Source organism: Panthera leo, chromosome B2 (assembly GCF_018350215.1).
Source record: "Panthera leo isolate Ple1 chromosome B2, P.leo_Ple1_pat1.1, whole genome shotgun sequence".
Lineage (NCBI taxonomy): Eukaryota > Metazoa > Chordata > Mammalia > Carnivora > Felidae > Panthera > Panthera leo.
The window spans coordinates 95,615,196-95,631,273 of record NC_056683.1 but is presented as its reverse complement, the minus strand read 5'-3'; the positions used below and the strand labels follow the sequence as shown (position 1 = coordinate 95,631,273).

At 36.2% G+C, this 16,078-nt stretch overlaps 1 protein-coding gene across 4 annotated transcripts in view; it reads right to left on the bottom strand.

Annotated features, from left to right (window-relative positions):
* Nucleotides 1-16,078, bottom strand: part of QRSL1 (glutaminyl-tRNA amidotransferase subunit QRSL1) — a 52,437-nt gene that overhangs the window by 24,768 nt on the left and 11,591 nt on the right. For all 4 annotated transcript variants that reach the window (XM_042939474.1, XM_042939472.1, XM_042939473.1 and 1 more), the window contains exons 5-10: nt 14,485-14,661; nt 10,639-10,814; nt 10,436-10,548; nt 8,232-8,424; nt 7,578-7,695; nt 673-878 (exon numbers count right to left, since the gene is read on the bottom strand). In XM_042939474.1, coding sequence (XP_042795408.1) covers nt 673-878; nt 7,578-7,695; nt 8,232-8,424; nt 10,436-10,548; nt 10,639-10,814; nt 14,485-14,661 — 983 coding nt within the window. The remainder of the gene's footprint in view (nt 1-672; nt 879-7,577; nt 7,696-8,231; nt 8,425-10,435; nt 10,549-10,638; nt 10,815-14,484; nt 14,662-16,078) is intronic.

The window sequence follows — 16,078 nt, the reverse complement described above, 5'->3', positions numbered from 1 at the left end:
ACTAGGGGATTGTTCTAGATTGTTTTAGATTACATTTGCTAGATAAGCAAATGTAATATATCAGGGGAAAAAACAATTTTATAAAAGACATTTTTGGTACAATTGAGAAAATGTAAATATGGACTGTTTGGAATATTATTATATTCATGTTAGTTTTCCTAGATATGATAACGAAATTGTGGTTATGCAGGAGAATGTTTGTATTTTTAGAAGATTTATGCTAAAGTATTTAGGGGTGAAGTATCATGATGTTGAAACTTTCTTTCAAATTATTCAGCTAAAAAAAAGTGTGTGTGTGTGTGTGTGTGTACAGAGAGAAAGAGAGGAAGGAGAAATTAAATGAGGCAAAATGAATGAATCCAGGCAAAGGACATATGGGTACTCATTATACCATTCTTTCAACTTTTCCGCAGGTTTGAAAATTTCCAAAGTAAAGTTAAAATTATGCTATTAAGGGGACTGATTCTGAATATGCGTGTGCATGGTGGGTGCAAGTGCATGCATGCCTAGACATTACACACACCACACACATACACACATACATGCACCCCTAAACATTCTAGAAGGACAAGCTGTTGCCTTCAGAGAACAATGTAGTTAGAATCTAAGTTAAAGACCAGATGCCAGTCTAAAAACTTAAAGAAAACCAGAACATTCCTAAAGGATCCTCACCTGCCATATTTACAGCCTGTGTAAAAATATCATCCTGGGCGCTTCGCGTCCTGTTGTCCTCTTTAATGAACTCCAGGTATGGCACCGCCTCACTCAAGGTGGTGGGGGTCAGCAAGACATCCACTCCAGAGTTAAAAACATTCACAAAATCATTAGCAATGAGCCGTCTCACTTTCTGTGCTTTGATGAAATAATTTGCATAGTTTCTGTGGAAAAAGAATAGATGATATTTTAAGGATTTTTTTTTTTGTTATTTCTTTGAATCAATTTTCATGTATAAGGTTCGTTAAACAGTGACTGGATTCTTGACCTTTATAAGCAGGCACCACTGAGATCCCTAACAACACACAAAAATGATTTTTGTTCAAGTGTGCTGTTATTCTAAAAATCTGTATCAGGAGCTTAATCAGAATTCACTGCTAGATACAATTCTACACATCTAATCACAAAATATTAACACTTCCATGGACATCATTAAACGAGAACATTTATTTTCAGGTGAAAAAAAAAAAAAATCAAGTGCGTAGCAGTCAGATGACTTTTCCAAAGATCACATGGATTGGTGGTGGTAAAGGAAAGACCAGAACTTAGGTCTTTGGAGGCTTATTTGAATTTTCCCTTCATTAAAATGTCTTATTTCACCTGTAGTATAATGATAACTGATTATTATAAGAATTTGAAATTTTTCAAAATTCTAATATGCCATCATAATTAGACACAAGGAGACAGGCTCTGGAAAGATAAACTGGAGTGTCTGCAATTCTGTATTTTATGGAGAGGAACACCCCCCAGAATGGGAATCTGAAATTCATGAAAAGATGCTTACTCTACTGAAAAGATTAAGAATTAGCCAGCTACAAAAGTGACTATTAGTCAATCACGCAAAGAAAGGGAAAAATAAAGCACTCTTTAGATCCTCCTGTAGTGAATTAAGAAAGGCTGGCAAAAGTACCATTTTTAAACTTCAGTTTTCTCACCTGTAAAAATGTATACAACTACTCCAGTCTTACTGAGGACCAAATACAATAAAGACAAAAATGTGCTATAAGAATCCTATAGGGGCACCTGGGTGGCTCAGTCAGTTGAGCATGCGACTTCGGCTCAGATCATAATCTCACAGTTGGTGGGTTTGAGCCCCACGTTGGGCTCTGTACTGACAGCTCATAGCCTGGAGCCTGCTTCAGATTCTATGTCTCTCTCTCTCTCTCTCTCTCTCTCTCTCTGCCCCTCCCCTGCTCACACTCTCTCTCTCAAAAATAAATAAAAATGTTAAAAAAAATTTTTTAAAAACCAATCCTATAGAAATATCAAATGCCCTTACTATCATTGGACCACAGGGTCTATAGGGAGATAAATGCAAGTATCACCTATAATTTGTACAATAATAACACTTGATGGCTTAAATAATGTCATTAATAGCATCCCCCAAACCTCAATTTTATAAAACATTTTTTGTTTTCTATTAAACTTTTTCCTACTTTAAATATGGTTCAAAAGCAGAACTTCTGCTTCCATTAATGATAGAGTAACAGGGATACAATTTACCCTGCCATAATAAACAATTAGAAAACTAGGCAAGGGGCACCTGGGTGGCTCAGTTGGTTAGCATCTGACTTCAGCTCACGTCATGATCTCACGGTCCATGAGTTCTAGCCCTGCGTCGGGCTCTGTGCTGACAGCTCAGAGCCTGGAGCCTGCTTCGGATTCTGTGTCTCACTCTCTCTCTGCCCCTCCCCCACTCATGCTCTGTCTCTGTCTCTCTCTCTCTCTCAAAAATAAATAAACATTAAAAAAAACCACAAGTTTTTAAAAATTGAGGATCCCAACATTTGTGGGGGGGGGATTATATTTATAAATATTAGGGTCTAGAAATAGACCCTAATCCACTTTCAACTCAGGTCATGATCTCACGGCTCATGAGTTTGAACCCTGTGTGGGGTTCTGTGCTGACAGCTCAGAGCCTGGAGCTGGCTTCGGATTCTGTGTCTCCCTCTCTCTCTCTGCCCCTCCCCTGCTCATGCTCTGTGTCTATCAAAAAATGAATAAACGTTAAAAAAAAATTAAAAAAGAAAGAAAACTAGGCAAAATAAAGCAACCATTTTCAGATACTACACAACAGGCATTCAAGAGAGGGAGTTCAGAACTGCCTGGAGGCAGTTTGCAGGCTTCAGTTCAAACGGGAGGAACCTATGCAAGTTTCAGGGGGCAGTTGTCAGAAAGTTAAAGAGACCAAGATTGGAAGTTCAGGGAGGCCAAGACAACTGGAACGTGTAGGGAAGAGTACTGAATAGGAAAAGTAGCACACAGAGAGGGCTCAAGAGATCTGCAGTGAGCCCTCCAGTCTTAGGCTGAGTACTGATCTGTGCTTGTAGGAGATGAAATTCTCAAGCTGGGGAAAGAACCACTGAAAAATCAAACAATTCCAAGAGCTCATATAGGGCTAGAAATAGTGTGTGTTCCTAAGAGCCAAAGTGGAAAGACTTCATAATACATGAGGCATCTGGCAGAAGCTTCAAGGGTATTGCCTACAGTAGAGGTAAATTAACCTAAACTAAAGGCCATTTTGGACTCATCCTAGCAAAGCATTTTTAAAAGGAAGTCCTGAAAGGATCCAACAGATTCGAAATAACTACATCCCAGAACAAAGCCCAACACTGTTTAAAGGAATACAACAAAAATCCAGCAAATGACAAGGTAAAAGTCACAATGCCCAGTCATGCTAAAAAGCAGAAAATAAGACCCAAAAACTAGGGGGTAAAAAGCAATCAATATAAAGACATCCAGAAATGACAGAAATGTTGGAATTAGCAGATGAGAACATTAAAGCAGCTACTGTAAATATGTTCATATGTTCAAGAAGATAGAAGAAAACATGAAATGATGAAGGAATTGAAGAAATAAAACCTACTTGGAAGTTCTAGGAATGAAAAATACAAAATATAAAAACAACACTGGATGTGACAGCAGATGATCAGTGATTCTGAAGATATGAATAGAAACTATACAAAAAGAAGCATGCTGGGGTGCCTGGGTGGCTCAGTTGGTTAAACATCAGACTTCGGTTCAGGTCATGATCTCAGGGTTCATGAGTTCAAGCCCTGTGTCAGGCTCTCTGCTGTCAGTGCAGAGCCAGCTTCAGATCCTCTGTCTCTGTCCCCCACCTCTGCCCTTCCAACACACACTCTCTCTCAAAATAAACACTTTTTAAAAAATAAAAAAAAACAAAACAAAAAGAAGCGCAAAGACTAAAAAAGAGAGAAAGAAACTAGGATGGAGCCATTAGTGCTCTTGGATGACGTCAAACAAATTAACACACATATAAATGGAGTCCCAGAAAAGGGGGAGAGCAGAAAAAATATTTTAACATATAATGGCCAAAATTTTTCCAAGTTTGATTAAAACTATAAACCCAAGAAGCTGATCCAAGAAGCTAAACAAACCCCTAAACAAGAAGAAATATGCAGAAAACCATACCAACGGACATCACAGTCAAATTCCTGAAAACTAATGATAAAATCACCCACAGGTAGGAGGGGAAAAGGTTATACACAAAGGAATAAAGATAAGACTGACTACAGACTTCTGAGAAACTATGCAAGTCAAGAGACAACAGAACAAGATCTTTTAGGTACTGAAAGAAAAACTATCAATCTAGAATTTTATACTCAGAGAAAATATCTATCAAAATTAAAGGTAAAGTAAAGACTTTTACATATAAACAAAAGCTGAAAGAACTCCTTGCTAGCAGGATTGTACTACAAGAAATATTAAGGTTCTTTAGGCAGAAAGAAAATTACATCAGATGGATATTTGGATCCACACAAAGGAATAAAAAACACCAGAAATAGTAAATATTTGGCAAATATCAATGACTCTTTTTTTCCTTGTTTTAAATCTCTTTGAGAAAAAAGTTATTACTTAAAGAAAAATAAAAGAAGGCAGGAAAAGAGGTTAAAAGAACAGGACAATTTGAAGACAAATAGAAAAGAAAAGCAGATTTAAATGGGGTTCAAATGTAAATAATTATTTTCATTAAAAATAAACCATGGATTCCTAATTCAATAAATGTGTGATTTTGAACACAAGGTAGTAGAAGAATGACAAAACTGTAAACTGAGTTACCACATGAAGAAAAAAAAAAAATGTTAGGAATTGTTATAGTTCCTGGCACATAAACTGACTTTTAAAGATTAAAAAAAGTACACCCAAATTCCATTTTTCCTATCACTCATGTCCATCTTTCCCTCACAAAACAAATGAACAAGCAAACAAAACCCCTCAAAACAAAAAAGGTGACTTAAATGCCTGAACTCAAAAGACAGGGATACCAGCAGAAATTCTCACGTCCTTTTGTCCCAACTGGTGACCATGGAAGAAGCTTTCAGACTCCTCTCCATCAGTTTCTTTTCATGCTGTTACAGTGATCTATACAGTCTATCAACTTGTGCCCTGAGATTTACAATTTGAGTTTCATCAGTTAGTGCCAAATGTAACATCTTCAGCTTCATAAAAGTCTTTGCTTAGAAAATTTCTCAGCAGTATTTCACTTTCTTTTCCTACTCCCAAATCATTACAATCATCTGGTCAATATGGAAAAGAGTCTTTTATTTTTGTGTTTTTTTTAAGTTTTTATTTTAATTCCAGTTAATTACCATACAGTATTATATTAATTTCAGGTGTACAATACAGTGATTCAACACTTACATAAATCACCTGATGCTCATCACGACAAGTGCACTCTTTAATCCCCATCACCTAATTTATCCATCACTCCACTTACCTCCCTCTGGTAACCATCAGTTCATTTTCTATAGTTAAGAATCTGTTTCTTGGTTTGTCTATCTTTCCCCCCACCCTTGCTCATTTGTTTTGTTTCTTAAATTCCACATAAGAGTGAAATCATAGGGTATTTGGCTTTCTCTGACTGATTTTCACATAACATTATACTCTCTAACTCCATCTATCTTGTGGCAAATGGCAAGATTTCATTATTTTTTATAACTAAATAATATTCCACGGTGTGTGTGTGTGTGTGTGTGTGTGTGTGTATCACATCTTCCTTATCCATTTATCAACTGATGGAAACTTGAGCTGCTTCCATATCTTGGCTATTGTAAATAGCACTGCTGTAAACATAGGGGGATGTGTATCCTTTTGAATTAGTATTTCAGTATTCTTTGGGTAAATACCTAGTAGTACAATTGCTGGATAGTAGGGTAGTTCTATTTTTAACTTTTTGAGCAAACTCCATACTGTTTTCCAGAGTGGCTGCATCAGTTTGCACTCCCAGCAATGGGGTAAGAGGGTTCTTTTTTCTCTACATCCTCACCAACAGCTGTTGTCTCTTGTATTTTATCCATTCTGATAACTGTGAGGTAATATCACATTGTAGTTTTGATTTGCAGGAAAAGGGTCTTTTAACATGGAACATAATCAAACATCTTTAGGTTTTTTTTTTGTTTTCAGCTTTTTTTGTTTGTTTGTTTTTTTTGTTTTTTTTGTTTTCAGCTTTGAGATGTAGTTGACATATTAAAATTATGTATTTTTAAGGTGTACAATATGATAATTGGATATATGTATATATTGTGAAATGATTTCCACAATAAGGTTAGTTAACACATCTATCACCTTACATAATTACAACGTGTGTGTGTGTGTGTGTGTGTGTGTGTGTCTGTGTGGTAATAACATCTAAGATCTATTCTCTTAGCAATTTTCAAAGACATAATACAGTACTGTTAACTATAATAACTATGCTGTGTTATTATATCTCCGGAACTTATTCATCTTATCACTTCAAGTTTGTACCCTTGACTAACATCTCCCCATTTCCCCTAGGCCCAGACCCAGGCAACCACAATTCTACTTTCTGTTTCTAGGAGTTTGGCTTTTTTTTTTAGATTCTATGTATATGTGAGATCATATAGTATTTGTCTTTCTCTGACTTGTTTCACTTAGGATAATGACCTCACCATACACCCATGTTGTCACAAATGGCAAGTTTTCCTTCTTTTTAATGGCTAAATAATACTCCATTGGATATAAACACACCACATATTTTTTTTATCCATCCTTCTGATGATAGACACTTAGGTTAGTTCCATGTCTTAGCTATTGTGAATAATGCTCTGAGGCATTTCATTTCCTCTGAGTGATTTCATTTCCTTTGGATTCACACTCAGAAGTAGGATTGCTGAATCATCTGGTAGTTCTATTTTTAATTTTTTGGGAGACTTCCATACTGTTTTTCATCATGGCTGTTCAAATAATATTTTTGGAAAAAGTAATCCTAAGCATAGGCCCTGAAGGGATACATAGACAACAAAATGCTTTCTGTTCTTAAGGGCATGTAGAAAAACTCTAGAAGTATTTATTACAACAATCATTCTTGTTTTTTCACAAGAAAGTGTCCTCTTATAGACAGACTTGGTGGTATGCAAGATGAATCCTATTTATGAGATGATGAATAAACTTATATTGAAGACAATCTCAGTAGGAGCCCCAGTAATTTAGAATTCTTTCTTGGAGCAAAGAGATACATAATGTAAGGGAAAACCAAGTTGATTTACTCAATTTTTCGAGATATACCAATGTAACTTCTTGTTTAAGTGTCTAACAACAATAAGCCAAGGTGGCAATAATAGGGGACATTTAATGAAGCTAAAATTCTTTAGGGCTTCCTACCTAGTTTTGTACTAATCATTTAGCTAAAGTGTCAATGTTTTTTTTTGCGTTTGAATAACCAGGAACCAAAAGTACTATAAGCAGGCCTTTAACTGTGATTTCTAATTCAAAGCATAAGAATTTTGCTTCTTTAGCGCATATCTCAACTTGTAATACCTGATAGACATATTATGAGTTTACTCCTGAGTTTTCAAGAATGGAGGAAATTCTTAATTACTTACTCTTTTAGTAAGAAAAAGTTTCCTGCAAGAATCCTTCCTCTCACCACATCATTAAACCCTTCTCGCCTGGTTGCAGCATACATGGCTTCAGTAGACACATCAATGTCACACCTGTGACCTGAAAACAAAACAGAGGTAAACATCACTTGAAAAGGAAGTCAAGTTCTGGCTGAAAAGCAAGCGTAGATTCACATTTGTGACCAATACTAAACTTTTGGAAGACTGTCCTTAGTGGCTCCTCTTCTTTATCTGCCTTGTGCCTAACCAGTCAGGGATCAAGTCGAGAGGAGAAAATAACCAACAGGGAAACATTTGTTCACTCCCTCATCCATCCATCCATCCATCCATCCATCCATCCATCCAACTACTGAACTCCTGCCATGTGCCAGGCACTACATTTGACAGACTGAGAGTACAAAGATAAGATACTGTTTCTTTAAAATATCCACAGTTCAGAGAGGGAAGCCAAACATACGGAGATATGTACAAGGAATACGGTAAGCAGAAGGTTAAATGACAAAGGCAAGAGGATTCACTGGTTTACTTGTCTAAATCATTAACATTATCTCGGGGAATAAGTTTCTTATCCCTACAAGTAAAACTGTCAAATATTTGAGGCAACTATTTTAAAAAACCCAGACACAGCCATCTTACCATATTCTAGCCCGTCAAATCTTGCCATATTTGATGCCACTTCTGATGTACACAATACATGGTAGCAGACAATTGAATAACTGGTGTGGGGCAGGGACACTTCAATTACTTTCGCCCCCTCAGACTCAAAGAGGTTAGCAGCTTTGGACCAAAAAGATCGCACTTCACTTGATAATTCTGGTACAAGATATTCCTTATTGGAAAAAGTCAAGATACAGAAATTAGAACATCTGTATACATGGTTTTATAAAAATATGTTCTTCGGGACCTTTGGCAATACATTAGAAAATCTGATTGAATTCCTGATAGGTAGCTAGAAAGACTGAACTAATTTAGGGGTGTTTATGGCATGGCAAGCACTGTACTAGTTACTTATAAGCTGGATATGACAATATTAAAGATTAGAGAACTAGTTGGAGAAGCTATATTTGCTAAATGTTCATTATCAGATACTCTGCTAGATGCCTTTCAAAGGTTCTCTCATTTGGGGCACCTGGGTGGCCCAGTCAGTTAAGCGTCTGCCTTCAGTTCAGGTCAGGATCTCACGGTTCATGAGTTCGAGCCCTGTGTCAGGCTTTGCGTTGACAGTGTGAGGCCTGCTTGGGATTTTTCTCTCTCTCCCTTTCTCTTTCTCTCTGCCCCTCCCCTGCTTGTGCTCTTTTTCTGTCAAAATAAATAAACATTAATAAAAAATAAGTGGAAAGGTTCTCCCATTTAATGCTTTTAACAATCCCATGATATAGGTTATTATCACCCTTCATTTTATTAATGAAAAATAGTGAGACAAAACAATTTTCCTAAAGTTACATAGTGGGTAAGTAGAGGATATACGATTCTAAAATAGTTCTGTACTCTTTTCTAAATCTTTAAAAGAAGGCATAGCTATGATCTTAACTGAAAATTTTAAAGAAAGTATTTCTCTCAACTTGGTGTCAACTTGGGGACAATTTTATCCCCTTTCTCTCAACCAGGGGACATTTGGTAATGTCTGCGGACATTTTTGTTTGTAGGGTTATGCTGTGGTGGGAGTGGTACCTCTAAGGGTAAAGGCCAATAATGTTGCTAAACGTCTTACAATGCATAAGACAGTGTCCCACAATAAAAAATTATCCAAAAAATTGTTGGTAAGCTTAAAATTAAAATATTTTTAAAGGTCAATAATTTAATGTATTTACTTTCATATATGAATTACTCAATTGCTACTGTAATAAAATAGTAAAGGAATAAATGTTACCTTCTTTACTATCATTATTAGTATTATATTTATTAAGATTTTACTATGTAAGGAATGGTTCTGGGCTATGTCCTTTACATTAGGAATTAGCAGACTATGGTCTATGAGCCATATATAACTTGCTAGATATATTTTTTTATGGTTTTTTTAAATTTTATTTTTGAGAGAGAAAAATAAGAGGGAAGGGTGGAGAGAGAGGGGGAAAGGGTGCAAAGTGGGTTCTGTGCTGAGAGCCCAATGCAGAGCTTGAACTCACAAACCATGAGATCACACCCGACCCGAAGTCAGATGCTTAACTGACTGAACCACACGAGCACCCTGCCAGGTATTTTTGAAAATAAAGTTTTATTAGAGCACAGCCACACTCTTTCATTTACATATGGTCTATGGCTGCTTTCACACTACAGTGGCAGAGTTAAATAGTTACAATACAGACTGCATGGACCACAAAGCCTCAAATATTTACTAACTGACCTTTTACAGAAAAAGTTTATAGACCCCTGCTTAGCATCATTAGTTTTTTTTTATTGAGGTATAACTGATACACAACATTATGAGAGTTTTAATGTTTGATTCAATATTTGTATATGTTGAGAAATGATAACCACAATAAGTCTAAGTTAATACCTGTCACAGTAAAGAATTTTTTTCCCTTGTGATAAGAACCTTAAGATCTATTCGCATAGTAATTTTCAAAGAAGCAGTATGGTATTACTAACTATAGTCACCATGCTGTATATTATATCCCAACGATGTTACCAAATTGAAACCTTACTATTCTCTGAGATCAAAAACATTATCCCCATTTTGTAGATCAGGAAATTGAACTTAGATTAAGTCACGTGCTCAGGTTACATAGCTAACAAAAGTGGCATAAGCAGGATTCAACCCCAACCAGTCTGTTGCCTAGGCCTGGGCTTTGTATTTGACCTGACAGGATTTCTGTGAACTAATGAAAGGGAAGAGATACCTTCGGAATTCCAATACATAGTTTGCTCACATCTGTCAAGCTGGAAAGCATAAATGGTTTACCAGGATCTTGTATTGTGGTAGAATCTTTGGGGTCATGCCCAGCCAGCACACCTGTGAGGAAAAATACTTAGGAATGATAGACATATTGTTTTTACAGTGAAATTTATAATGTTTTGAAATTCTATGGAATCATATAAATACCCAACACAGTTGCTGCATCATCCACACATCTGGTTAAGATTCCAGGCACATCCATGGAATTCACCAGGGGAATGAGACCATGACGAGAAACTAAGCCATAGCTTGGTTTGAAACCAACAATCCCACAGTGGGCAGCTGGATTTCTGGTCGATCCTCCTGTATCTGATCCTAAAGCCCTGGAATTTAAATGGAATTTTCTTTAGAAAAATGATGTATCTCTAATTATATCTGGAATCTGTTTTTAAGTGTATACTTTTCAACTTTACTTGCCCCTGGTTACACAAAAGTAAGACACGACTGTCTCAGAGAATTTCTAAAACGTAGAAAAATATGAAGAAGAAACAAAATATTCTACCACCTGAGGCAAACACTGTTAACATTTTGGCATATTAACTTCAAGACTTTTTAAAAATGCATTTTTCTTTCATAGTTCAGGTCATTCTGTAATTACAAGTTGCCATCTCTTTTTTGCTTATCAGGAGCCTTTTGCTACATCACTAAAATTACTGACAAGTTAAGATATATATAATGTTCTATCCTATCAATTGGCGATTCCCAGGATTTTAAAGCCCATTCTCCTATAAATATATATACATATCTTTTACTTTCCTTTCATGGCAGTTATCCAGTATGTTTTCACAAACTAAACACACCACTTCCAGAAATTCATATACAGAACCTTCCGCTACCTCATTTAGAATCATAGATAGAAATGTACTTTAATTTAAACATTTATGTTGTTGCCAATTACGATAATAACTGCATAATAAATTACTTCGTAATAAACACCTTTAAACATAAATCTTTGCCTATACGTCTGAATATGTTTTAGGCTGGCTTCCAAGAAGTAGAGTTAATGAGCCATAGGGCCTGTTATTCTAAGTTTTTAATCTATATCGTCAAATGACTTGTCAGAGGGCTTCTGCCAATTTATATTCCCAACTGCAGTGAATCAGATTCGGTCTCATGTTTCATCATCATCACTGAGTACCAGAAGTTCTTAAAATGTGGTTAATTTGGAAAACCAAAAAGCTTTGTTAATGTGCATTTTTTAATAATTTTTCATATTTGTATTTGCATTACTGAACTATGAAGGGTCCATTTCTTTGCCCAGTTACCTCCAGAGTACATGTTTTTCTTATGAAAAACAAAAGCAAAAACTAATCTTGAGAACATTATGCTAAGTGAAACAGATCAGTTATGAAAGTGCAAATACTGAATAATTTGACTTACATCAGGTACCTAGAGTCTTCAAGTTCATAGAGACAGAAAGTAAAACAGTGATTGCCAGGGGCTGGGAGGACGGGCACATGGGAAGCTGTTGTTTAATGGGTACTAAGGTTCAGTTCTGCAAATTAAACAAGGTCTGGAGACTGGCTGCACAATAACCTGAATGTATTTAATGCTAAACTGTACACTTAAAAATGGTTAAGATGGGGGCTAGGAGGAGTGCCTGGACGGCTCAGTCTGTTAAGCAACTGACTCTTGATCTCAGCTCAGGTCTTAATCTCAGGGTCATGAGTTCAAGCCCTGCATTAGGCTCCACGCTGGGTATGGAGCCTACTTAAAAAAAGGTTAAGATGGTAAATTTTATTTTTTTTTAATTTATAAAAAATTTTTTTTAATGTTTATTTATTTTTGAGAGAGAGACAGAGTGTGAGTAAGGGAGGGGCACAGAGAGAGGGAGACACAGAATCTGAAGCAGGCTCTAGGCTCTGAGCTATCAGCACAGAGCCCGATGTGGGGCTCGAACCCACGAACCGCGAAATCATGACCTGAGCTAAAGTCGGATGTTTAACTGACTGAGCCATCAGGTGCCCCAGGATGATAAATTTTAGGTTATGTATGTTTTACCCTAATTAAACATTTTTTAAAACTTTATTTCAGGGGAAAAAATGTTTTTCTGATTAGAAAAGTGCATGTGCCAACTACAAAAATTAAGTATTATATAAGTATATTGTATATAAAGTGAAATTTCTCTTATAATCACTGCCTCCATAATAATCCTGTTATCAATTTTGATATAGTCATCCAGACACTTCCATGCACATAACATATATACATATGTAATGACTGCTTTTAACAGAAAGGTCATACTATATATACTATTCTGCAACTTGTTTTGCACTTAATAGTGTATCTTTGATATCTTTCCATGACACTCTAGCTTATTCCTTTTAGTGGCTGTGTAATACACCAAGAACTTTCCTGTTTTTAAAACTATTATAAAAGAAGCAAATCAAAAGGGGGGAAAACAAAGCAGAACACTTGATAGTTTGGGACCCATTCGGTCTGGAGTTACTTTGGGTCTGTGCTTCTGCTGAATATACCCAGAAAAAAGCTTTGAGCTGCACAAGACTACTAGGCCCTTGAGCTCTACAGAAAATGCAGATGAGATTGTCTTTCTTAACAAGTCCATATGAGCTACAAAATCAGGCTGTTGCTTTAACAATTTCTAAAAGGACACGTTTTCTTATTAGGATTCACTGACGGCGGTGTAAAAGTAAAACCTACATTTCCATAGGAATTATGTGTCAAAATGCCATCTTCTCAGAGCACATTCAGAAAGATGAACATTAAGTAGGGTGATGAAGATAGAAAAAAAAAGCACCTAATCTTCCAGTCCTAACTTGTCAGAACTCTCATTAATATTAATGCAGTGCTCTAAAATTCCACAGAGATAAAATGAAATGGTTTTACTTGTAAATAAGATTTCAGAGAAACTAAAAACAAAACAAAACAAAACAAAAAAACCCTGAAGACTCTAAATCTCCATAGCTCTAAAAAAATATAAATAATTTACTGGTTGCAATGTCTGTGAAAGAGCTTCATTTCAGTGGATAATTAAGGAGAAATAAAATACACATAGTACTACTAAAGAAACACATTCCATTTTATACTGAAACAGATAAATAACAGTGAAATCTATTTAGTCTTCTTTAGGTGGTTAAAAAATGCTTTACAAATGAGACTTAAAACATAGAGCATGATGGGTGGTTTCTTCCCAAATACAAACTATGACAGTTGAACAAATCAGCTCCTAACAAACTTGAAAAAAACTTTACTCAGTGATGCACATTTTTAGTGGTAGATTTATGAAAACACTATTTTAAATATCCTATTGATACATATTAGGAGCATTTCCCCCACCCCCCCCCCCTTTTTTAAACAAAAGCCAGATTTAGCTGAAGGATAAACCATAATTAACAGCTCAGCACCACTCAGCCAAAGCCACAGTATATTAGTCCCTAAATATTTGTACAATCAGTGAGCAGACACCCAAATAAATTATTTTAGAAGTGAAATTTAATTACACTAACTGGTTTATTCTGCAAGATCCATAAAAGCATGTTTTTAAGAGAACCAGATACTATAGAGGAAGAGTTTATTTTTTTTAACATTTATTTATTTTTGAGACAGGGAGAGACAGAGCATGAACAGGGGAGGGTCAGAGAGAGGGAGACACAGAATCTGAAGCAGGCTCCAGGCTCTGAGCTGTCAGCACAGAGCCCGATGCAGGGCTAGAACTCACAGACCGTGAAATCATGACCTGAGCCGAAGTTGGCCGCTTAACTGACTGAGCCACCCAGGGGCCCCATAGAGGAAGAGTTTAAATACCTAAAATTCAAGTTATATGTATAAAATACATGTTAAGTATACTGTACAGTTGAACGCATTTATGAGACATAATGTTGATATATCGATCATAAATAAGTCGAGCATAAATAAGTCACTAAAAAGAAATGAAAACGGCACGGTATGAACTACTCTGTTGTTGGACTGTAAGTATGGTTTATGACTGTATTTTGATGGGCTCTACAATACAGACAGAAAAAAGCATCTTACGCGAAACACGTGAAGGCTGATACTGCCGCCGCACTCCCACCCGAGCTTCCTCCAGTTATAAGCCAATTCGAATCCTCATTCTCACCATGGGACTTCTGCTTCCTCTTTTCTCTATATTGTTTCGAGTAACTCCAGGGGTTTTTAACTGGGCCAAATACACCATCTGTGCTTCCAGATCTGAGATGAAGTGAAGCAAGATATCTTAATGAAACTTTGGTTCTTTATATGAAGATTTCACCTCCTGATCATATTATTTACTTCTAACACTGTATAATCCACTGGAACTTGAATTGGAAAAGGCAAGAAGCCTGCTCAGATGTAGCTTTCATTAATCAGATGGTTGAGGAGGTGGACGATGGGAAGTAAGAGCGTGTGGGAGAGAGAAAACTAGTCTGTTAAGAAGATTTTTATCCCAGTTGATTATCCAATTCAGCTTATGATGATTTCCCTTGTAAATCCAGGTGTTCCAGGTGAAGAAGGTCACAAACATTCAAAGAGTTAAACAGGAAGTCCTCTGAAGGATTCCCTCTATAACCAGACGTGTTAAGACAAGCAGAGTTGAAAATTAATAACTTATTTAAAAAGTTTTGAAATAATTTCAATCTTACAGGCAAACTGCAAAAATAGAAATTATATGAAAATAACTTTATACCCTTTACCCAGCTTCACTTATTGTTAAAAAGCCACCCAATTTGATTTGTGTGATTGACACACGTTGTGTGTAACATGTACAAATCATTTCTTCCCCCACAAACCACATAAGGGTAAATTATATATATCATGGCCCTTTACTCCTAAATATTTTAGTTATGTATTCAGTATGCATTTCCTAACACTAGGGGTGTTCCCTTATGCGGTCACAGTAGCCAATCTCAGTAAATTTAACATCCACACAGTGCTTTTTATCTAACATACTGTATGTAATCCAGTTTGGTCAGCTGATCCAGTAATGTCCTCTGCTGCATTTCCCCCTCCTAGTAAGGGATGGAGTCTGACATCAGGTACTGCATTTAGGTATCATTGTCTCATTAGCCTCTTTTTGTACTTTTTAAATCATTTGCTAGCCAATGGGCATGGAGTTATTTCTAGTTTTTGGCAATGATGAATAAAGCCACAATAAATATTGTACTGAAAGACCCTGGCCATTGCTTTCATGTCAATATACCTCTTCATCTCTTGACTAAATAGCAGGACTGAGATTGTTGGATCCTATGCTGTTTAACTTTAGGAGAAACTGCCAGACTATTTTCCAAAATGGCTATACCATTTTGCATTTCCTACCAGGATTGCATGAGAAACCCAATTGCGCTGCATCCTCGTCAGCACTTGATATTGTCATTTTTAAACCATTCTAAAAGATGTATGTATCTTCTTGTGGTTTTAATTTGCATTTCCTTAATGACTAACCATGTTCAGTATTGTTTTCATGTGTTTATTGCCAACTATATATCTGGTTTGATGAAATGTGTGCTTACATATTTTTACCTCCCCCCCCTTTTAAATTGGGTTGTTTTCTGATTTTTGAGTTGGGAAAGCTTCTGTTTATACTGGATACCAGTTCTTTCTCAGATATATGTTTTGCAAATATTTTCTC